At 42.4% G+C, this 22,122-nt stretch overlaps 1 protein-coding gene and 1 long non-coding RNA gene across 8 annotated transcripts in view; one reads left to right on the top strand and one right to left on the bottom strand.

The window, feature by feature from the left end:
• Nucleotides 1-20,649, top strand: part of LOC147149031 (centrosomal protein of 290 kDa-like) — a 27,695-nt gene extending 7,046 nt beyond the window's left edge. For 4 of the 7 annotated variants that reach the window (XM_086028855.1, XM_086028857.1, XM_086028858.1 and 1 more), the window contains 45 exons: nt 853-999; nt 1,070-1,252; nt 1,326-1,415; nt 2,130-2,252; nt 2,344-2,467; nt 3,424-3,587; nt 3,722-3,884; nt 4,033-4,133; nt 5,290-5,356; nt 5,729-5,817; nt 5,912-5,987; nt 6,064-6,185; nt 6,351-6,503; nt 7,134-7,277; nt 7,361-7,476; nt 7,583-7,685; nt 7,999-8,229; nt 8,874-9,047; nt 9,158-9,460; nt 10,206-10,357; nt 10,440-10,551; nt 11,268-11,723; nt 12,031-12,195; nt 12,266-12,370; nt 12,672-12,806; nt 12,880-13,134; nt 13,196-13,303; nt 14,145-14,344; nt 14,735-14,948; nt 15,012-15,149; nt 15,225-15,437; nt 15,511-15,627; nt 15,715-15,857; nt 16,035-16,190; nt 16,438-16,585; nt 16,714-17,307; nt 17,490-17,618; nt 17,714-17,797; nt 17,866-18,024; nt 18,094-18,213; nt 18,913-19,082; nt 19,177-19,318; nt 19,592-19,653; nt 19,999-20,063; nt 20,139-20,649. In XM_086028855.1, the coding sequence (XP_085884981.1) occupies nt 853-999; nt 1,070-1,252; nt 1,326-1,415; nt 2,130-2,252; nt 2,344-2,467; nt 3,424-3,587; nt 3,722-3,884; nt 4,033-4,133; nt 5,290-5,356; nt 5,729-5,817; nt 5,912-5,987; nt 6,064-6,185; nt 6,351-6,503; nt 7,134-7,277; nt 7,361-7,476; nt 7,583-7,685; nt 7,999-8,229; nt 8,874-9,047; nt 9,158-9,460; nt 10,206-10,357; nt 10,440-10,551; nt 11,268-11,723; nt 12,031-12,195; nt 12,266-12,370; nt 12,672-12,806; nt 12,880-13,134; nt 13,196-13,303; nt 14,145-14,344; nt 14,735-14,948; nt 15,012-15,149; nt 15,225-15,437; nt 15,511-15,627; nt 15,715-15,857; nt 16,035-16,190; nt 16,438-16,585; nt 16,714-17,307; nt 17,490-17,618; nt 17,714-17,797; nt 17,866-18,024; nt 18,094-18,213; nt 18,913-19,082; nt 19,177-19,318; nt 19,592-19,653; nt 19,999-20,063; nt 20,139-20,335 (7,212 nt within the window). In that variant the 3' untranslated portion in view covers nt 20,336-20,649. Of the gene's footprint in view, nt 1-852; nt 1,000-1,069; nt 1,253-1,325; nt 1,416-2,129; nt 2,253-2,343; nt 2,468-3,423; nt 3,588-3,721; nt 3,885-4,032; nt 4,134-5,289; nt 5,357-5,728; nt 5,818-5,911; nt 5,988-6,063; nt 6,186-6,350; nt 6,504-7,133; nt 7,278-7,360; nt 7,477-7,582; nt 7,686-7,998; nt 8,230-8,873; nt 9,048-9,157; nt 9,461-10,205; nt 10,358-10,439; nt 10,552-11,267; nt 11,724-12,030; nt 12,196-12,265; nt 12,371-12,671; nt 12,807-12,879; nt 13,135-13,195; nt 13,304-14,144; nt 14,345-14,734; nt 14,949-15,011; nt 15,150-15,224; nt 15,438-15,510; nt 15,628-15,714; nt 15,858-16,034; nt 16,191-16,437; nt 16,586-16,713; nt 17,308-17,489; nt 17,619-17,713; nt 17,798-17,865; nt 18,025-18,093; nt 18,214-18,912; nt 19,083-19,176; nt 19,319-19,591; nt 19,654-19,998; nt 20,064-20,138 lie in introns of those variants that run through there. The other 3 variants (XM_086028859.1, XM_086028861.1, XR_015086564.1) reach the window with 3 other exon arrangements.
• The window catches only part of LOC147149030 (uncharacterized), a 25,922-nt gene extending 3,800 nt beyond the window's left edge, over nt 1-22,122 (bottom strand). The window contains exons 1-2 of the long non-coding RNA XR_015086565.1: nt 21,948-22,122; nt 7,143-7,289 (exon numbers count right to left, since the gene is read on the bottom strand). This is a non-coding gene — a long non-coding RNA (uncharacterized LOC147149030). The remainder of the gene's footprint in view (nt 1-7,142; nt 7,290-21,947) is intronic.

Genomic DNA, 22,122 nt, shown 5'->3' with positions numbered 1-22,122 from the left:
CCAAGCAACTTGAAAATTGATAGGTGTGTTTATCATAAATAGACGCACAAAAAGTCTGACAAAGCCATGCCTGAATGGACACAGGAATTCTGACATTTTCGTTCAAAGTGGCCGTTTAACGGGTCATTCCCAGGAATCCTTCAAGGACAAGCTTGTCGGGCTTGGTAGGAGCGTAGAATGTTTACTCAATTCTGCCCCCAAGGCCATTTTCCCCTTAGCCTCATGAAATTTGGCTGGCATCGTGAATAGACACAAACAATTCTCAAGAAGCCATACCTGAAAGACACATCAAGTCTACAAAAACGTGAAGAATTTATATTATGGATTTCACTCATTAGGGAGTGATCAGGAATCTAACTCGCGGGATGGAGGGGGGATTACTGTTTAGTAAATAGAAGTACTTGATGTAGAACCCTCTCTTAGTATAGACCTGTAAATTTGGTAGATGATTATGACTAGTATAGACATTAAATGTGTTCATTTTGTTTGGTATTTATATGATAGATAAACATTTCGAAACATTCCAGGAACTCGAAAGTGAATATATTCATTTTACACGCAACAAAAATGTCATCAAAAACAAAGAAAAAATCCATTCTAGGATAATTTGGGTCATTTCTAGTATTGCTCCTTTAAAGACAAACTTGTCCCAGAGATTTGTCCGACTGCTACCGAATATGGAAGCACAGCTAGACAGTTGGACGATGGTAAATTGACAAAAACGAAAAAGAATTTTCACTATTATGTGTGGGACTTAAGTCTTTTTAACTCTGTGCCAAAGGTCTTTCATAGTCTTGAATTTGAAGTCCTGCGTAAGCAAAAGTACCTAAAAGTAAATGTGTCCTCGGTCAGACCACGCAGCTCCAGCGGGACGTGGACTTTTATCAAGGAGAGTTGGAGCGTAAAGAGTCGGATGCCTTCAAAGAGGAGAATGCCGAAATTCAGAGGAAGCTCAGCTCAGCCAACCGCCAACTTTCCCAGTGCCTGGATGACTTGCAGGTACACCACTTACCTTCCCTGTATGACCATCTCCACATTAATGACCCGATCCGTGTTAATTTTTATTCAGCAAGCAGAGGATGAGATCTCACGGCTGAAGGCAGACAACCTCCACATGCAGAAATGTGTGATGGAGTCGGCCAAGGAGATGGAAAAGATGAGCGACGAGTACAACCAGATCAAGATGGCCGTCCATCAGTGCGACTCCTTGACAGACCAGCTTAGGAAAGACAGGGATCGCGCTGAGCTGCAGGTAAACAACCTTCTCCAATAAAACACTTTTTTTGTTCATGTTTTCATGTTGCCGACGTGTGCTTCGTGTGCAGGTCAGAGAGCTGACGCAGAAGATAAACTACATGACAGAAGAGGACGATCCCATTATTGCAGCAGTGGACGCTAAAGTGGAACAATGGAAGGTTGGTCATCATCCCAAGTTAGTTTCACCCAGAAACAAGAAAGCTGGTAAGAATTTGTATGTGTGAAAAGTCAAAGGAAGTCTGCAATCTTGATTTTTGGGTCAACTGGACAATTAGCAGGAAAACGGAAGATTTTGTCCGATTGCTATCAAATTTGAATTCAGGCGAGTCTAAAACCAGTTTGACTCACCAATATGGAAGTTGGTAGCATGATACCCAGAGAAGTGTCAAGATGCTACGTCCGAAAAGGAAGTCTGCCATTATCTTTTGAAGTGTCCATTTGAGGTATTTTTTTATTTTTTGCCTGTTTAAGGTTTACTTAATGACTACGCAGAGATTTTGTCTTTTTACCACTAAATTTGAAGCATGAATACAAGACAAATCGACATCTCTAAATTGTGAATATGTCCTGTCGAAAGCACACAGGAATCCTGCCATTTTGGTTTGAAGCACTCACTTTTTGTCATTTTGAAAAATTCCAAGCGTCCTTAAAATGGGAACTTGTCCTCGAGATTTTTTTTCTGATTACACCACAGGTACCCACTTCTGGCAGAAATGTATAGATGCAATATCTGCTACTGTGTCAAAAACAAGAACTCTTGATATAAAATGACATTCTAGCAAAGATGTGTAGTAGCACGACTGGTTTCAAACGTCTTCGCACTCGTTGCACCTACATTGAGGATGTGATCATGACTTGACGTTTATTCGCAGAAAGTGCTCTCTGAAAAGGATGAGGAGATTTTAGTGTACCAGCAGATGATCCGTGACCTTCAGCACAAATTGCACGTGGCCCAGTTGGACCTGGACAGAAGCAACATTATAGCCTTGCAACAGGTTTGCTCCACCTGCTTTACTTTGATTTCTTCTCCTAAACATGTCATTGATACTGATGGAAGACAATTGTTGGCAAACGAATGCTCTGCAGGCCGTGGAGGAGCGAGATGATCAGATTAAGAGCCTGAGAGAGCAAGTAGAGCAGTTTACAGGCGAAATGGAGAAGCAAACACTGCTCATGGAGGGTCTGAAGGTGCCCAAAAAGGAAAGTGGAGGTGAGTAGCTCCAGGTTCATTGCACAACAAAGACTGCAGTGATAAAAAGTCATTGGAAAAGTGGATTTTGTTCTGTGTGAAAAGCCTCAGTCTGCTAAGAGATTTTTTTTTTTGTACAGAGAAAATCTGTATGTCACAACTGTTCCAAGTGGCACAGGTCCAATGTTTTTGTGTTCCCAAGTGACACAGTTCCGATATTGGTTTGATAATTAATTTGTTTTTGTGTTCCAAGTAAACCACTTTGAATAATTTTGGTTTCCTAATCAAAATAATTGCAATGTGTTCTTCTCCCCCCCTCCACCAAGTACAATGTTGTTTGGTACAAAAAAAAAACATTATGTTCTTGTACTGATGAGGCACAAACAACACATTGGAGAAATGTTATTTGGGATTTTGGAAACACAAAAACCGGAACCGGAGAATAAAAAGAAACATCTGAATTGCGTCACCCGATAGCAAAAAGGATCCAGCTGCTGTGGCGCAAAAGACATCCTAATTGTGCTGTTTAGGAGTTTTAAAAAAATAATAATTTTGCAGCAAAAAACATTGGAAATGCAAACATTAATACCAGCAGCTGTTTATAATCGTGAAATTAAAAGAGAAGTAGCTAACCTTCCTGTTGAAGAGTACCACGTTTCATTTTTTGTCTATTTCATTTGACCCCAAAAAACTGAAATTTTTGAATGCAATCGTACAGGTGGACGCCATCTATAGGACGTACATTTAAAAAAAAAAGAAATTCCATCATTGTTTTTAAATGGCATGTTTTAAGCTTTCAATTGAGTAACATTTTTCTTCCATCACTCTGTTTTATTGGATTGTTAAAAAGTTTCAGTTTTTTTTGTGTTACCATGTATTTATAAAAGTCTTTTTGGGCTGTCCATGACACTATACAAACATCAATACAACAATAGGTAGACTGTGAGTAAAACTTGTGTGTGTGTGTCTTGTTTAAGCACTGGTCCAGCAGAGAAAGATGGAGGAGCTAGTATCCAAGCGGGACGCTGCCGAGATGAGAGCAGTAGAAGCAGAGGAGGCTTTGAAACGAGCCGAAGCTCATGCCGAGGAAAAAGACCAAGAGCTCATCGAGGCATCTAAGCGCCTGAGAGAGTACGAACATGTAAGTGGATGACAACATACATAAGTCATGAATGTAACGCCATTGGTGTCACTGCTTATCCAATCGCTAGCCGACTTCTGCAACACAAGATGTTAGTGATCTTTCATAATGAAGGATCTTTTTCTGTATTCCAGGGCATTTACGGCCTGGAAGAAGCCATTGGTGAGATCAAGGCGTGTAAAAGTCAAATCCAAAGGAGAGATTTGGAGTTAGAGTCCGTGACCAAAGAGCTCAACCAAGCATACATGACAATCAACCAGCTCTCAGAGGAAAATGAGGACTTCCGTGACAGACTTGGTTATATTTTTTCCATCGCATCTTTCACCTCACCTCAATTCCACTCAACTTTATTTCTAGAACACTTTAACAACAACAACCACAGCTGTAACTAAGTGCTGTACATAAGACAAAAATTCATCTGACTCTTGTTGGTGTCTTTCCAAAGGCTATGAACCCAAACAGGAAGTGGACCTGGGCGAGTTCAGACGAGCCAGAGACCTTAAACAACGGCAATATAAAGCCGAAAATCAAATACTTGCTAAAGAGGTAAACTCAATCTGAAGTAGGGCTGAACGATTTTGGAAAATAATCTATTGGTGATTTTTTTTTTCCTTGTCCCCCAATATTGCGATTGCGATTTAATTTGCCTATATTTTGTATTGTATGTATTCTCCCACAAGCAATTAATATTGATTACAACAAACAATAGCAGATATTTTATGCATTATAGGATATTAAGATAAAGGCAAATGATACATTAACTAATATGAAAGTTTTTCAACTGTAATTACAGGTGTGAACTTACTAAATACTTTTGACGTGCAGTCTTGTAAGCCTTCACCACAACAACATAATCCTGGCGCACAAGTGTGGTAAATATATACTGTAAACCAGTAAGAAATTACACAAACTATAGTGGCGATTACAATAATAATGCAAACAAATCTTGGATTTACCACTTCTTACATATCACTTCATGTTTCATTCATAATTTGATTTATCAGATAGACAATGAACAAATACAACACATGTATAAAAATTAAAGTTTACCTATTGCCAATCAGTAACATAACACATTGTGAAAAACCCTTCTGGCCAATTTTGGATTTTTTATTTTATTTGTTATTTTTTTTCACGTTAATGTGATGTCTGTAACGCGGAAACACCATTCACGTAAAAATAAGAAAATTTACAAAAATGGAAATAAGGGTTTTTCACAGGACAGCGACGACACGCTAATGTGTAGAACAAGTGCGATTATTCCTGTTCATGAGGGACCATCTTTCCACTTCAAAAACGGATAAGTGCCAGCAGCCATTACAGATGGGTGGCATTTCATTGAATAAATGAGTAACATCTTAGTCTCATTTTGGTTTCATTCATGAAACATCAGGCCGGATTTTTTTATCCTCTTACCGCTGGAAGTGGCATCAGTTTCGAAAAAGTTCTGTCCACACAGACATATACCCACACATGCGCTTATTCGACGGGAGTTTGAGAAAAAAAAAAAAAAAAACGGTCATTTTTTTTTTTAACCTCACAAGGTTAAAGCTCCGCTCTGCTCTCAGAGACCAGTCTTTACACAGCCATTACAACAATTATCAAATCGCATTTGTATTTCAAATGTAATTAATTGTTCAGCCCTAATCCAAAATTTCAAGTGGTATTTTCTCTGCTATGTTTAAATTGACTTGCTGTTCAGATTGAACGTCTTGAAGAGGAACGACTGGAGATGAAGAAACAAGTCAGACTCCTGGCCAAACAGAGAGGTGACTTAAACACTATTCACTCAAAAGATACATGATACGGCATCCACTTATGAGAAATATTTTTCTCCTTTCTTCCCATCAGAAACAAAAATGAGTAGTAAATATAATTAGCTCATTTCTAGCTCAGGCCTAGACGCTATTATTCAAACACAAACGTTAACTGCCGAGCCCGTTTGAGCCCATCTGCTGCTAACCAAAACAGCAGCAGCTAGCAAGGCACACAAACAGTTTTAAGATGAAATCAAAGGCATACTTCAACAACTCCTTTCAAATAAATCAGTGCCCTGAGCAGCCATTGTAGTTCCAAAGCAGCCATTAAGGTGCTCAATTCCAGAGGTCCTTCAGTCTTGATCTAAAGTTGTGTCTCTTTAGGGCCGCCACCGTCCATCTTGGTGGAGGAAGATGTCTCACACAGCACAGGAAAGCCGACAACTCAAACAGATGAAGAGCTCCAAGCCAAGGTCAGCTCCTAAGGGACCGCACTGGCACTTTTTCGGAAGGGAAACTGAATTCCTGAACTCCTTCAAAAATCATTTATGAACATTTCGTATGCAGAATGAGCACCTGGAAGAAGAAGTGAAAATGCATAAGAGACAGATGGAGCTCCACAAGACTCAGTTTCACCTCAAGTGTAAGCAGAATCACTGCAGTCGTTTCCCATCTTCAGTTTGCCCTTGCATTTGTCTATTTTCTGTGTCTTCTCAAAGTGGAGCATCTCTCCAAGGAGAAAGGGGACGTGGAAGCTGCACTCAAGGACGTCCTGCAGGCCTTGAAGGTCAAGGGGACCTGTCCATCTGACGCTGACTCTGGTATTTCCGGTCTGATGGATGTGAGTAATCTCCCTGTCGATCTTTTAATCCCGAGACTCTACCCGTTCTTGTCCTCTATATAGTCTGTTCCCATGGTGGCCATCAAACAAACTTCCAATGTCAAAGATTTCCAGTTTGCTCCACAGGATTTTCATTTTCCTGCATCCATTTGTGTCTGATCACAGGTAGGGAACGTCAGGGGCAAGCACCTAACGTCAGACCTCAAGTCTCAAATCCACAAACTAGTGGGCCGAAACGAGGAGCTCCGGCGGGAACTGAAGTCCACCCGTGAGGAAGCGACTGGCAGCGTCGCTCAACTGGCCGCTGCGAAAGAGAAGGTACGTCCAGGGGCAGAGGCCAGGAAGCTGCCCCAACTTGTCTTGTAGGACATAATATGTGGTCATAGAATCTATCATTCACCAAAATGTTTTGCAATTCAGTGTCGCCAATCTGTCTGATTGGGGCTCTGTTGGGCCAAATGCTTAGTCAAGTCTCCGTCAAAGTACGAATACTGAATTTTCCCCAAAATTATGAGTTTAATTTTGTGCATGAATTCTTGAGATTTTTTTCGTGCATCCTGTCCAACCAATTTATGTCGGTCGGTCAGACTGGTGTTTTACGCCACAGCAACATTGTTTGATCATCAGTTTCATCATTTACTTCAATGATTCTTTCGTGTACCTCGTACAACAGTTTCAGAATCACTGCCTCCATTAGAGTTTGCTTTAAAACAAAATGATAAGACTTTTAGCTAAATTTCAGGCATGGGTCATGGAGATATTTTGGTCCGTCCAATTCTGATAACAATGTGCACCAAAATATGTTGTTGAAAACTAGTGCCAGGCACTTTTTTACCCAACTTTCCACTACTGGGTAAATTTTGAGTCATCGAATACAAAACTACTTGGGTTGTTGTCGACTTTAGATGGTGTGGCACTACTTGTGATTGTCTGTGTCTATGGTGTCAGATGAGTCACCTGGAAGGAAAGCTGGAGCACCTGCGGAAGTCGGGCGGTGGCATCTTCCAACCACTGAGCCTCCCTGAGGGGCTGGAGGCCAGCAGCATGCAGGTCATCAACTCCTTAAACGAGTACGCTGTCCGGCTGCTTCAGGTCTGTTGTACCCTGTGTGCATTAGTCATTGAAGATAAAGCATTAGCTCATGTTTTTTGTTTTTCACTATCGATGTTAACTAGGAAGTCCAGAACCAGGAGAACACACGGGATAAGATGATGGCATCACTGGAGGAATACAAAGAAAAGTTTGCACTTGTTAGCCACCAGCAAGGACTTCTGTATGAGGAATACCTCAGGTTTGGAGACTCAGTGTTCCTTATTGGATTCTTGTGTACATGAAGGACGTTTTTGGGTGGTTCAATGCTAACATTTTATGGAAATTTGTTTGTAATTTTTGTGCAGTGAGAAGTCGCAATGGGAGAAGGAGAAAGAAACTTTGATGAGCACCAGAATCAAACTTGAGGAGAAACAGATGTTGGACTCTGTTAAACTCCAGCAGTTCAGTGTAAGCAAAATCAACTTCCACACCGGCAGACTGCAAACAGCCGCATCAGAACTATATCTTAAGGCCTGGCATTTTTCTGCCTTTGCCTTTCACGCATAAGTTGTCGGACCCGATAGTTGCTTTCAACACAACAGGTTGGGAGAACTGTCGAGTGTTGAAATTTCATACCCTCATCGTGGCATTGCGGAATTTCCCTTATATGGACGGGCGTCCCACTTCTTATACGCTCGTAAATTAGTCGACTTTGTGCACCCCAATTTTGTGTTGGTGGTCTTAAAAACCCACTAACGCTTCACTTTACTCCTACTGTTAGGACCTACTGGAAGCCCTGGAGAAGGACCCAGAGGAAGTCAGGCGGCATCTGAGTGAAGCGCTGCGCAAGTTGACCGTGTCCAAAGTGAACGAGACAAAGCTGACTCGACGCTGCACCACCCTAATGGAGCAAGAGCAGCACCTGCGCAAGGAAAATAGCCGGCTGAGGGACGCCGATGCTCAAATGCAGACTGCCATCACACAGAGGATAGGCCACCTGCTCAGATACAAGGCAAGCAGTCGTCTCATTCTGAGCATGTTGTCCAAACGCAGAGTTTTTCCTGGCTGTGGCTGGCGGGGAATGGGAAGAATTTCTGGCCACGTATTACATTTTTTTACACAAGCATTACATGCTTTTTCTTTCTTTTATTTCTTTTGTGTAGGCTTGTGTCTGAGCCAGGTGAATTTGTCCAGCCACTGTAGATCAAAACTGCTGGTTTTTGCTGCTGGTGATTTAGGGAAAATTGGAACTAACATTAACTTTGCTTTAGTGAAATGATCCTCCTTTTCAACTGAATCCCCGTATTTGGCCTCCATGTCCTGTGCTGAAATCTTGCCTTCATTCCATTTTAACTTCTTTGAAATCTGACAATGGGCACATCTCATCATTAACACGATTTCGAACTTTCTGACTGCTTGTAGTTAATTTACTTACTTTACAATTCAAAAGCCAGAAAGTCATTCAACACACACAGTCAAAAAGAAAACCTGTTAGGAATCATTGGGCTTTTCTGTTTTAACAGTTTTAGAGAAATTTCCAAATGTTTTGAATACAGCGCCCCTGTTGGTTTAGTACTACAATTGGAGTTAAAAATGATGACGTTTTGTAGTCGGAGGTGGCCCTAGCTATTGTCCTTTTTGTTTTTCGTGAAAAAGGAAACTGCAGCGTACAGAATGGCGGCCCTGCAGAAGGCCTTGGACGACAGCGTGCCAGCGTCGGAGTTGGAGAAGGCCAACAGGCAGTACACGGAGCTCACCGTCAAATACAGAGACGTGCTACAGAGAGACGGACTGCTTGTCAAGAGGACTACAAACTTGGAAGATCTAGAGGTGCGCAAAGGCACGATGGTGGAGCCTCAAAATTGTTCAATTGTTCACTTAGGACAGTGATTCTCAAAGTGTGGCACCACTAGCGGAACTTATTATTATTGTCCCGTCAGAGTGAGAATGCATCGCTAAGAGGACACATGGCCACCATCAACAAGGAGTTGGAGATCACCAAGGAAAAGCTGCACACGTTGGAGCACGCATGGGAGAATGCGAGGTTGGAAACGGGCGCGGACGATGCGGAGAAGGGCCCCGCTGTGGGGGCATCGGTCGCCCGGCGGATGGCCACGCTGGAGATGAAGGAGCTGAACGAGCGTCAAAGGGCAGAGCATGCCACCGCCATGTATGAACAGCTGAGAAGCTCACTGAGCAAAGTGGAGGAGCGCAACAGTGAGCTGGAGACCAAGTTTGCTGAGGTAGGTTGGGGGCAAGTGCTACAGATATATAGCTCAGGGGAAAGCTTAGTTATACAATATTTCAACTCATTTAAATTAACAATTGAATTTAATTTTTTTTAAAAAGTCATTTATTCATTTAATATACATTTGCATTTGTTTAAATGAACAAATTAAATAGTAATGTGTGAAGCTTACTTGAATAGCCAATCCATGTTCTCTATTGAAATAAAATGAAATTTCATTAATCCGTTCCAGCCCCGCACAAAACACAAATTTTACATTAAAAAAAAAAAAAAACTAATAGCATTGTATATATATATATATATATATATATATATATATATATATATATATATTAGAATATAGTGTAATGAAATAAACTGCTTTTATAAATTGCAATTAAAGTGAAAGTCACACACTATAGTATTCATAGTTAGCGACTGCTCTTGCACCTTGCGAGTGTTTTAATTTTGTATCTGTGTTTGACGGTTTTCCAAGTTCAAAAAACATCTGAACTTCACTTGAGCAACATTGTGTCTGAAGCTCCCTCATAACTCACATTTTGGCTCAGAGGCTAATGACTTGTAAATCAATATGCTGTGTATTTTCAGTCAATGAAATGAAAAATGATGAAATCTAGTCATTATGCACAAACATTAATATTGCGATACGGAGCACCGAGTGGCAATGTAGACCGCTTGCCAGCCATCATACTATATGGGGATCACATCTCGGAATCAGATGTTTTTGTTTTCCTCCTCAGCTGACCAAAATGAACGTAGAGGCACAGAACTTGGAGCGAGAACTAAGGGATGAGCTGGCTGACTGCGTCGCCAAAGCCGCAAGTGACGCCGACCGGGCGAGGATTGGACAGCTGGAGGCCATTGAGGCACAACTCCGCTCCGAGCTATCAAAGTATAGTGTGCAAAAACAACAACTATAGCTTTTAAATTAGTATTATTAATGACAGGCATGTGTTTTTAATCATGACTGACAGGCTTCGGGAGGTTTCCGACATTGCCATGAAGCAAGCGTCAACTTTCCAGGCCAGACAACAGTCTAAAGACAAGGAGGTGGAATCTTTGAGGAGACAAATCTTAGACTACCAGGTATGTGTGACAGCATTCCAACTGCTAGCATTTTAGCATGTAATACATTCTCATTAGAAATAGTACCTGAATACAGGGCAATATGTCAAATCCTTATCAATCAGCCTAATCGCTCTCACAACTCAGGTCGCTACCTTGGTATGTTAGCACGCCAACTGCTAGCATGTTAGAATTTGATTAGTTTACATTACAGTGCCCAATAACAGTGCAAGACTAGAATTAGAACTTGAACATAGGGCAATTTGTTAAATCCTTTTTCTACCCGGGCAATTTGTTAAATCATTTTTCTACCCTAGATGTAAAGCAAATGACAATGATATTATTCCAAACAACTTTGGCTTTTTTCCTCTTCCGGCGATTTGCTCCGAATACCAAACAAGGTTGTTTTTTTTTTTTTTTAAGAGTTAAACATTTGAGGCAAGGCTACCTCGGCAAAATATTTGTGGCTTGTAAGCATGTACCTCAGGTCAAAAGTTTCCAACATGTTGATAAAGTTCTTTTTAAAAAATAAATAAATATAGCAACCAAAATCACTAAGATGGGCAAGACTTACTCTGCTTTTGTAAATTAATTGCCGAGCCCTACTTAACACTAGCTTCTTTAACTACTGTCCTTCTTTTAGAAAAATCCAAATAAAAACCTAGTTAATAATTTGAATGCTGGCTAAAATGAGGTCCAAAACGTATATTGTCCAATCTCTCATTTGTTGTCATCAGTCTCAATCGGATGAGAAGGCCCTAGTAGCCAAGCTCCACCAGCACATCGTGGCTCTGCAACTCAGCGAGTCAGACGCCTTGGCGAAGCTGGCCGCTTCCACCGCCCACGTCCAACATTTGGAGACACTCTTGCGGCGCGCTGAGCAGCGGCTCGACGCTGGCGAGCGGGCGCTGTTCTTGGCACGGCAGGAGGCGGGCAGCCGGTGCCGGCGCCTGCGGCAGACGGTGCAGTCGCTGCGCCGCCAGTTTGCTGGCGCTCTGCCGCTGCAGCAGCAGGAGAAGTTTTCGTCCACCCTGGGGGGCCTCCAGGAGGAGAAAGCAAAGGCGTACCAGGAGAGAAGGGAGGCAGAGGAGGAGCGCAGGAGGGCGGAGGGTCGGGCGGAGGAGCTGGAGTTGAGGCTCCGAGGCCTGGAGGAGCTCTGTGCTATGTTAAGGGATGCCAAAGGGGTCCAGAAGGTTAGTTGTCCGCCATGACTTGCCCCACATGTCAAAGTGAAAGCTTAAAGCCACTGTATCAAGAAAGAGGCAGAAAGAAAAAAAATCAAGATGCTAAACTAACCTACGTCACAGAAAGAAAATTCAACCGCCAATATTTAGGCGCAACACTGTTTACATCCATCCATTTTATATAATCCATTTTATATAGCGTCCTCATTAGGACGGTGGGTAAGAAGGACTCTGCGAGAGAAGTGTTTCTATAGTGAATCAAGGGTCACTTGTGTTCTGTTTGCATTCTAATGATCAATTAATATCACTGAAACAGGTACGCGAGTGGCACAAGAAGATGGAAGAAGCCCATCTGCAGGAGCTGAGGAAAAGCAGGGAGGTGACAAGGCAGAAGGAAGAGATCCGGTACCTGAAGAACCTGCTGGAGGAGCAGGAGAGAAACATCCACTCACTAGGCGAGGAGATTGTGCAGCAAAATATGGTGAGCGTGAGAGTGGGAGAAAAAAGTGGGTCACTCTTAGTCACTTTGTACCTAATTTTCTTCGGTCAAGATTCAAGAAGAGCGCCAGCTTGCGTGGGACCAGCGAGAGTTGGAGTTGGAGCATCAGCTGGACCAGCATGAGATCCACCAGGAGTTACTGGATGGCACTGAAAAGGTTCAGTGTAGCGATGCAGTTAGAAGCCTCATCTACGATGTGAAATTGTTAAACATTTAAAATGATGTCTAAATGTTTTGACAAGTGGGGGTTTTCCAACAGTTCTTCTTATTTTGATAGTACAGTAAAGAGTCTCTGGTCAATGATGCAAATTAATTCTAGGGAACAATTTCAAAGCTTGTTTATCAGGAGAAATAAAAGAAAATTCCAGAAAGGATGGGGGGATAAATTTCCTTATGAACATATACAGTATATTGAGATTTTATTTTAGGGCCAATGAGCTAATATTCTGTGATTTCAGGCACTAGATACCCCCAGCTACCTCCCGGACACAAATCTGCCTCTGACTCAACAACTTGAGTTTGCCTTGAGAAAAATCAGTGAACAAGTTGATACCATCTCGAGCACACAGGCCGCTGGAAAACGGTTGGAGGAGGTATCATTTTCTTTTATTTTGTATCGTTTTTCAATCATGAAACAGATGACCGGCATTCTTTCATCGAACGTAGAAACTGAAGGAGAAGGAAGAAGCCTTGAGAAAGTCCGAACAGAACGTGGCGTCCAGGGACAAAGTCATCAACGAGCTGCGTCTCCGCCTCCCGTCCGTCATCGCCAGTGGAGGGCATCTACTGGCGGATACTTCCGAGCGTGACGGCGAAGCACTCAAGCTGGTGCACAAGACCATTAAAGATCTCCAAGGGCGACTGGACAAGAAAGATAGTGTGCTCAAGAAGTACCAGAACCAGCTGACACAAGCTGTAAAGGTACGGTGATACCAAATTGTTGCAATTCAGTTCTTCTAACTAACCTAGCTACTTATTTCAGGATCAAGAGGTGCTGATCAAGAGGCACGATGACGAACTCAGGACACTTTATCAGAAGTTGGATTCCAACAATGACATCACCCTGGACCGCCTCAAACAGCAGGCAGCGGTACTGAAAGATACCCATTCGCTGGATTTTTTTGTAAAAATAAATAAAAAGCACCCTGAGGGCACATGTACATGTGGCGAAGAATTTTCAACTTAACAAGTCAGGCTAAACTCAACTTAACCGACATATCAGTATCATCACCTAGTCAAGATTTACCCCTTCAAAATACTTCCTAATTGCTACTTTAATTTTAGCTGTGGGGTTTTAAGAGTTTTTAATATTTTTTAATAGGGATAGGTTCCACATAAGAGCAAATGTGAATGTGATTATGCCTCAAATGCGAGAATGATTAATCCATTGTTTGAACCCTAGATATCCCAAAATACTTTGAGCTGATTCCAATGGACTTTTTAAATCCAGAGGTGGGCATTTTAATAAATTTTGATGGTCCATCATTTGTCAGTCCATCATTTTTCATGACAGTCAGTTAAATCCGTCAGTTAGTCCGTTGGTCCATCAGTCCGTCCCCTCAAAAAACGTCAGAAAAACAGGCAACTGCCTGTGACGGACTGTCACTGGCGCTTACACTGACAGATGAAAACCCACTTCTGTCATTAATAAACTGTCAGCAAAACGTGTGTCCGTCGATCTGACGGAATGCCCACCTCTGCTTAAATCATTCTTGGCATTTAAAGAGTTAAAATCAAGTTGTTGTTTTTTTAACACATTACAGCATAAAACCTTAATGACATTCACCCTCCCACCATACACAGCAATCAGTCGCAATTAGTATAAAAAAAAAAAAACAACTATCAGTCAGTTCTGTATCAGTTGGCTACACTAAAACAGGTCAGACCCTCATTGGTTCTCAAATGTTCCTTATGTCTGTCCTGCCTGCCAGGAGATGATGAAAAAGCCCCGCATCGTAGTGCCTACCTCCAAACATTTGGACCGCATGGCCGAGTTGGAGCAAACTGTGGTTGAACAGGACGCGTCGCTCATATCCGTCACCAATAAGCTGAAGATGGCCGCCGTGGAATTGGAGCAAGTGAAGATTGCCCTGGATACGCAGGCCAAGCAACACACAGACGAGATGTCCAGGTTATAAGGGGTGTCCTTAATTTGGGGGCTATTTCTATTGGATGATACCAGGCCATTTTTTTGTATCTGGTCCCACACAAGTTGGCTTTTCTGTCATGAAATACGATGCAACTAATTGTCGATTAAAATGCACATATTGAATGTACATAAGTCTTATTTTGCCTTGTCTTTGAATGACTTGGCCCATCTGTCAGTCTAAACATCCACATGTGGCCCTTGAACCCAAACATTTGCACATGTCTTGAGTTAAACCATCAAAAACAGACGTCATGTTTCACATTTTGAAAAGGTGCGGCACATGTTCAAAACCAGAAAGATGTAAACCTTGAACTAATGGTGACAAAGGAAAATATGAAGCTACCTTGCTTTAACATTGTGCATTTTGCTCAGGCTGAAGGAGTCTCATGTTGTTGAGGTGGAAGATCTGGCCATGGAGACCAAAGACCAGAAGAGAGAAATAACAGAGCTAAAGAAGGAGATTGAGTCCCTCTGCAATGAGCTGGAAAGCCAAAAGGAGGCCAATGTTCTGTCTCCAAGTAACACCATGAAGAACTTGGTGGAACGCCTAAGACTGCAGTTGGTCCACAAAGAGAAACAGATCAAGGTTGTCAAGGATGTTTTTTGACTTTGGATCGGAATCTTGCTCTCATGACGATTGTTTCCTCAGGCTCTCAGCAAAGTTCTCTTAGAACTGCGGACCCAGATGACGTCAGCTGCCGAACAGCAAGTCTTGGCCAATGCCGCACAGACTGAGGAGAGGCTTAACGTACAGAAGTTAGTTGACAAGCACACCAAAGATCTGAAGGTAGGCTTTACATATCAAATGTCTTATGTTGATTTTGATTGGTTGATAAAACCAGCTCATACTCCCTCCACGAAGGCTCGGGTGCAAGAGCTCAACAACGAGTTACATCTGGCGAAGGAGTCGGCCAAGAGAAACGAGAACACTCTCAGGAAGGAGGTGGATGATCTGAACCAAGAGCTCCAGAAGAGCCACAGTCATCAGAAGAGTATTCAAGCCAAGAAGGAGGAAGGAGAACAGGAAATCCAGGACCTCCAGAAACAAGTCAAGAGGCTCAGTAGCTGCATTCAGGTTGGAAAGAAAAACTTTCTAGGATGAAAACACAATGCAGTGTTGTTCCATAAAGAAATACTTGTCTATTTAGAATCAACCTGTGCTCGAGGGGAAGGGTCCAACTGTTGAGAATCTGAAGAAGAAGATCAGGAAGTTGGAGTCAGACTTGGAGAAGAGTGCTGAACTCAAAAGAGTCAATCAGGGAAAGGTTTGTAAAACCTTCAACCATTATCTGTACATATGTAATGTTTCATTTGTGCCTAGCTGAATGCTGTTTTACATGCGTATTCGTCAGAGCAAACAGGAAACACTGCTGTGGGAGGAGGGTAAGAAGTGGCAGTCCAAGCTTGAGAAGCTCAAGAATGCGCTGAAAGACAAGGAACATGAAAATGACTCTCTGTCCAAACAGCTCAGCACTATAAAAGACCTCTATGGCAGGTCAGTGTCAATATAATAATAACAAAAATCTAATGTGTCACGTGATGCTAGGGCTGAAAACGTTATCCAGAGGAAGCCGATCGTAATCGCTAAGTTAATGTTGTGTTGCCGAACACCAGAACAAAGTGCTTTGGTGATAATTTTTTTCAATGTTTTTTATTAATGGCACTGACACAGACTAGAGCGAGAGAGGAACGTACTGCAGAAGAAAACAAAGGCTCAGGTAGTGACGGCGGACCAGGTGGCGGGAGTAAGACGAGATGAACTGGACAAGGACCTTGAGGAGCTGACGAAAAAGAATGCAGAGCTGGAGACTCAGTTGATCACCATAAAGTATGTATCCTGTCTGTTTGAGTACACTTCGTTGAACTGGTTCAACATTATTGTCAATCCTAGTTCATCAGCGTTCTCATTTTATGTTTGACCCACATTCAAATGCATTGCACATGCTTCATTTTTTTCACTTCACTAAAGCATGTTTATGAAGCTTGTCGATCAATTCAAATTCCGAGCAGTTCAAATTTACCAGCCACTACCACTGTACTGACGTCCGGTGTTTGTATTTCGGGTAACCTTGTAGGCAGCAACAGGCTCTAAGTCGTGACGCTGCTGTGGAAGATCTGACTCGGAGAAACCACCACCTGGAGGAAAGACTGCGAACCATGGAGAACCAGACATCCCCCTCAAGACCACCTTTGAGTGTTACTGCGGATACACATCCCAGATTTGTAAATATTCTTACATGGCACTTCTACACACACATCCACCTCCGTTAATGATATAGCCCTGCTGTCTTTCCCTGTCTTCGTCTGTTTTCTTTCTTGACTGGTGTCGGTTGGATTCTGCGCATGCAAAGGGGAAACTCTTGCAGACTTCCAAAGGGATGACTTTTGATGTTGATAACGTGTCATCGGAACCTAGTGCAGTGCCCCAACCGGATGAACCACAGTGCTGCTCTACGGTCCCTGAAGTCAACACGAACACTCCTGAAACGTCTGAGTCTGAAACCAACGCTGTAGAAAAGAGTATGAACCTTGAGGCGGACAAAAACCAGACCGCAGAAAACAATTACATAGAGGGTGCAGATGTGATGGAAGCAAAGGGGAGTCAAGGGAAATCTGAGGCTATACCAGATGGTTCACAAATTGCAGAGCCTGGTTTCGAAGGATGTGAATCATCGTCTTGGTCTGCAGAAGAAGGTGAAACAAAAGGTAACATACACAAAGATGATGAATTGGCTAGTCAAGAAAGTTATAAGGACGAGGGGGGATCAGGTGCAGAAAAGCCCGAGGGGACAGAACAAGATGAAGTGTCTCCAAGGGAAGCAACGACAGATATTCCAGATGTGACCAAATACAAGAAACCAAGCCTAAACCTCGACAACACTATAAGGAAACAAATGGAAGATGGTGTGCAGAAGCCTGAAAGCAGGTCGCAAATATATCCAAAGGTACTTCAGGCCGCTGTAGTCCTCCAGCACTCTAGTAGTCTTGTAGTATTCCTGGCAGAGCTGAAGACTTCTGAGTATTCCCCTTTCGCCCTTTACTTTTCCATAGTGGTGTGTAGGCACATGTTCCACACACAGATTTCTGTAGCCTTTAAACAATGATTCTTACCCTTGCGTTACTCTAGACGTCAGAGAAAGATGCAAGGACGCCAAGAGACATAGACCTCCAGAAGGAAAACCTCAAACTGGCTTCAGAGAACCTGGAGCTCCGTCTCCAACTGGCACAGGCCAACATTGACCTGCCAAGGCTAAAGGTATGCACCACTTTCTCCATGGTTGCTGTTAAGTACCTTGTCACAATTTGTATATAGAACCCTAGATTAGTGGTTTAATGATTTTGTTTTTCTAGAGTAAAGTTGCAGACCAGGAGGAGATGTTCAGCGTCTTGAAAAAGGAACGTGCCGATTTGCAGAAAAGGCTGGCGAATTCCAAAGTATGATCCCGCCAAAACGAACAGACTTTATATAACCTGACAATCGTTTCTTATGGGATCTGCAACAGGTCGGCTACAGCGGGAACACTGTGCCCGAACTCGAGAAAACCATTCACTTGATGAAGAAGGTGGTGGAGCGGTTACAAAAGGAGAATGAGGCACTAAAGAAAACCTCCACAAGTCAAAGTCAGGACAAGGTTTTGGAGCAAAAACACAAAAAGCTACAGGTTGTTGTCCACTCATGACTCACACATTTTCACCAAAGCAGGCTCGACCAATCGTCTTTTGTCTTGTAGGCCGAATACGACAAGGTGAAGGGTCTACATGAAGCAGAGATTCGCAGAATGGAATCGAAATGCAAAGGACTGGAGAAGATAGTGATGGAGAATGAACGTCTGCGAAAGCAAGTCAAAAGGGTAACAATAAAGATCAGCATGAAAATGATGAATATCCAGTGCACCCCCGCCTCGTCACGATTCACTGTGTATTTTTTACTCTCATGAGTAGTTATTAAAAAGCCCAAGCTAACAAATGACATAACCCTTTTATTACAGGTTGCAAAGGCGAAATAAACACACGTTTGGGATAAATGTAGGGTTTTAACTAAGGCTGCACAATATAGTGAAAAAATAGATTTGACTGTTGCTGATGAGGGACGGACTGGGACCAAGTAGGTCGGCCGGAAATACCGCCCAGAAGTTATAGACGGATAGTCGATGCCCAGTTCTGCTCACTCAAATGCGCAATGCAACCCAATTGTTGGACATTATCCAGGGGAATTACAATTAATTAGCCAAGAACACGTTGAGACTTCTTATTTTGTCGCATTAAAAAAAATGTATTTCTTTCATTAGATAGTAAAAATGTAATTTCTTTAGGGACATGTTGAACATCGCAATAATATCGATATTGCCATAGTCAACATCCATGTCACATATCGCATGTTTTTCCAATATCGTGCAGCGCTAATTTTAATTATAATCGGCAATTAAACTTTTTGGGGGAGGCGGGGTGTCAATTTCTCAAGGATTTAAGATTGTAGATCCCATATCGATGAATCATTAAGTAGCAGAACACCATTTTCGGCTTACGTGTTGTCAAACTTCGGTCATCAGGAAGCGGAAGCCGCACAGAAACTGCGATTGTCCAATACCAGCATGGAATTGGGCTGTGAGAGGCTCGAGGTTGAGCTGGAGGAAACCAAGCAAAGACTCCGCGACGCCCTGTCCAAACCGGCTGTGGAAGTCACTGACAGCAAGTCCGCCAAGGTGTCTGTGGTGACTCGGTAAGAAGGCTGGCTTTCACCATCAGAAAATGTTGCCAACTGTTATGTTTCTTCTTTCTTTGAATGAAATGTTTGCCCCCTCCTGTTTCGATAGAATGTTTGAAAACAAGATGAAGGAGCTGGAGAAGGAAGTCTCGACGAAAACCTCCAATCTGGCGGAACTCAAACAGAAGTTGAAGGAAGCGAACCTACGTGCGGAGACGGCGCAGATCCGCATCGAGCGACTCGAAGATGAGGTAAAGTTCGACTACTTATTTGCTTTAATCCCCCGCCCCAACACGAGCAATCAGTCCAGTCTTAGTCTTTTGCTTATTGCTTCGTACAGTTTGGTTAGCAGATCCTCGGCATGAGAGCTTGGTGGGCTATAAACTCACACTAGAGTCGGTCGGCCACATTTGCGTTTAGCCTAGCAGGATACAACCCTCCACCTCCACCCAGCTTGCATCCCATATTTATACATTTTAACCTGCCCAATAAGTCAATAAATCTCTTCTACTTCTTTTGTACAGGTTGACAAAATGAATGTTGCCAGCGGTCCGCACACAGAAGCAGATGCCCCCAAGAAATTGAGGTATGACTCTAATTTTATGTCCATCCCTCTGCTGTAAGACACTGTCACAATGTGTTGCCACTGCATCACACACACAACATAAACTAAGAAAAAATCCCAAAAACCAAAACACTAAGCGTTGTCACTCCACAATGTTGAAATGTGTCCTTGTTTCTGTTCCAGCGAGCTATGCTAGTTACTTCAAGTATGCTGCACTTGTTGCGTTTTTGCATACTTTGGAATTTCTCCATAGTATTTTTGTTTTGAATTGAATTCCACTTTTACTTGACACAAATTGCATTATACTATAATTTTAAAAATGTGTATAAACATTTTAGGACTATTGTTTTGAATCGTTTTTTACAGTGAGTTAAAAAAAAGAATGGACGAGTACAGCGAGCAACACAGTGGGACATCCAAACACGACACAGGTGACACTCCCACTTTACATTGCACTTTACACTTCACCACAACAAACTAAATTCTCCGTTCTCGCCCTTGATAAGATAACAGGAAGTTGAAAGGTCTCCTTAAGTCCGCGGAGCTGGAGAAAAGCCAACTGGAAGCCCAAGTCCAACAGCTGAAAGATGATTTGGGCAAGTTGGACGCCGCCTTCTTTGACGAGATTGAGGACTTGAAGTACAACTACAATCTGGAGGTGAAGAAGAACCTTGTACTGGAGGCGCAGCTGAGGAAAATGTGATCGCGCCTCAAGAGCCACCCTCAGTTGAGATCAAAATCGTTTATGCAGCTTTTAATAATTTCATGTCTCAGATTTTACTGAACATAATAAACCTTTCAGTGCCTCGGTAGGGATACACATTCAGTGTCATTTGAGCTATTTATTGTCAACAGTTGTTAACAGTGTAATAACTTTGAAGTCTTCATAGGTTACTATCATAAGGGCAACTTCAGACGTAGTAAAGTTGTTGTTTTTTCAGTTTTACATCTGTATAATTGTCATGTCGTACTGTAGTGTTTGTTACTAATAAAACGTTGCACTGGTTACTACAGTAAGCCGTTGGCGCATTTGGTCGACATTCTTGATATCCAGCTTGACGTCCATCTCCTAAGTACGCCGTCTTCATTAGTTAAAGGCACAACATGTTACTCGTGGGGCAATTATTTAAAGTGCGTCCATTTCTTTGGCATACATTCTTTATAATTTAGCACACTTTTAGGATATCTTAATTGCAATGAACCCGTTTGAGCGGTTATTCGATATCCTACTAGTGCACTTTCTTGTCTTACTAGTGAGGATAAAATTAGCTTGTATGTTTTCCCACCCTTTATTAGTTTGATGGTCTTCTGTTACCCACCATCTAGCTGGCAACGGTCAAATAAAGGGGAGTACCGGTGTTACGGTTCAACTGGCTTCCAGATTAACTGGCTCCCGATTCCAGATGTGGCCGTTAGGGCAATGTCAAAAAGTCATTTTGTGTTTCCTCTGCAGATTCGTCACAAGCTACATGGAAATTGTTCAAGTGCATTCCTGTTCAAATCCTCAATCAACACGTGATACCAAGCGTCTCGTTTACAACTCTCGATTCGTGGCAATAAGTAATTGTAAAGGTAGTAAAAATAAAAATAAACAAAACAAAAAGTGGAGGGCGGTACTCGAACCCATCCTGCGGTGAAGAATAAAGACACACATGCCGCTGCCTAACCACTGCGCCACGAGCTGGCACACTTTGGGAGGTACACAATTAATACTTGTAGATCGGAATAAGTACCCCGGCACGGAGGCACAAATTAATCTGGTGTTAATTGGATACGCCCATGTCAACTGGCTACTGGGAAGCAACTTGACATGGTCGCGATTGTGTTGCTTTTCACCTAAAGTTCGTACCTGACATTCCCGCGGACACGGATGCGCCGAAATCACTAATGAGTGATGAATACGTGCAAGGTTGTAAAAATAAGTGGTCAAAAAGAAGCATCAACATGTTTGAGGCGATGTTGTAATCGGCTCCATGAAAAGGAAGACACGCATAACTGCTGTCGTCTGATCGCACTGTTTTCCAACATTCATAAATAAGCACGGCGAATTAACAGCACATGTGGCCTAGTCTTGGGTAACAGCAACATTCCTATTTCATTATTCGACCATTTTGCAACATTCGGAACTGAGTGTTCTATATTTATGTCTCATTTAGAGGCACAAGGCATTAATAATAACCCCAATTTATGTTGCAGTTGGCTAAATCAATACACATGCTGTATACATGATGTTCATGGTTGGCGCGCTTCACTAGACTTAAGTCGTGATGTACTAAACTAAATTATCGAATTGTAAAGAAGAATAAGACGCTTACCAGGCATAATTCTTCGAATTTCTCTCTGTAAACGCGAGTAAAAACAACCACACAACACGGTGGGTACAAAATGTCCACCAGAAGTCCGCCAAAGCTGGCAAACATGGTAGTTACCAGTTGAGTGCTGACGTCATTATCAAATGCTAGGCTAACTCGGCTAGCTACTTGCTTAGAA

This window comes from Filicampus tigris, chromosome 4 (assembly GCF_054856515.1).
Source record: "Filicampus tigris isolate MCC_2025a chromosome 4, RoL_Ftig_1.0, whole genome shotgun sequence".
NCBI classification, from domain to species: Eukaryota; Metazoa; Chordata; class Actinopteri; order Syngnathiformes; family Syngnathidae; genus Filicampus; species Filicampus tigris.
Note: the sequence above shows the minus strand (reverse complement) of the source record. Positions and strands in the feature narration are given on the sequence as shown.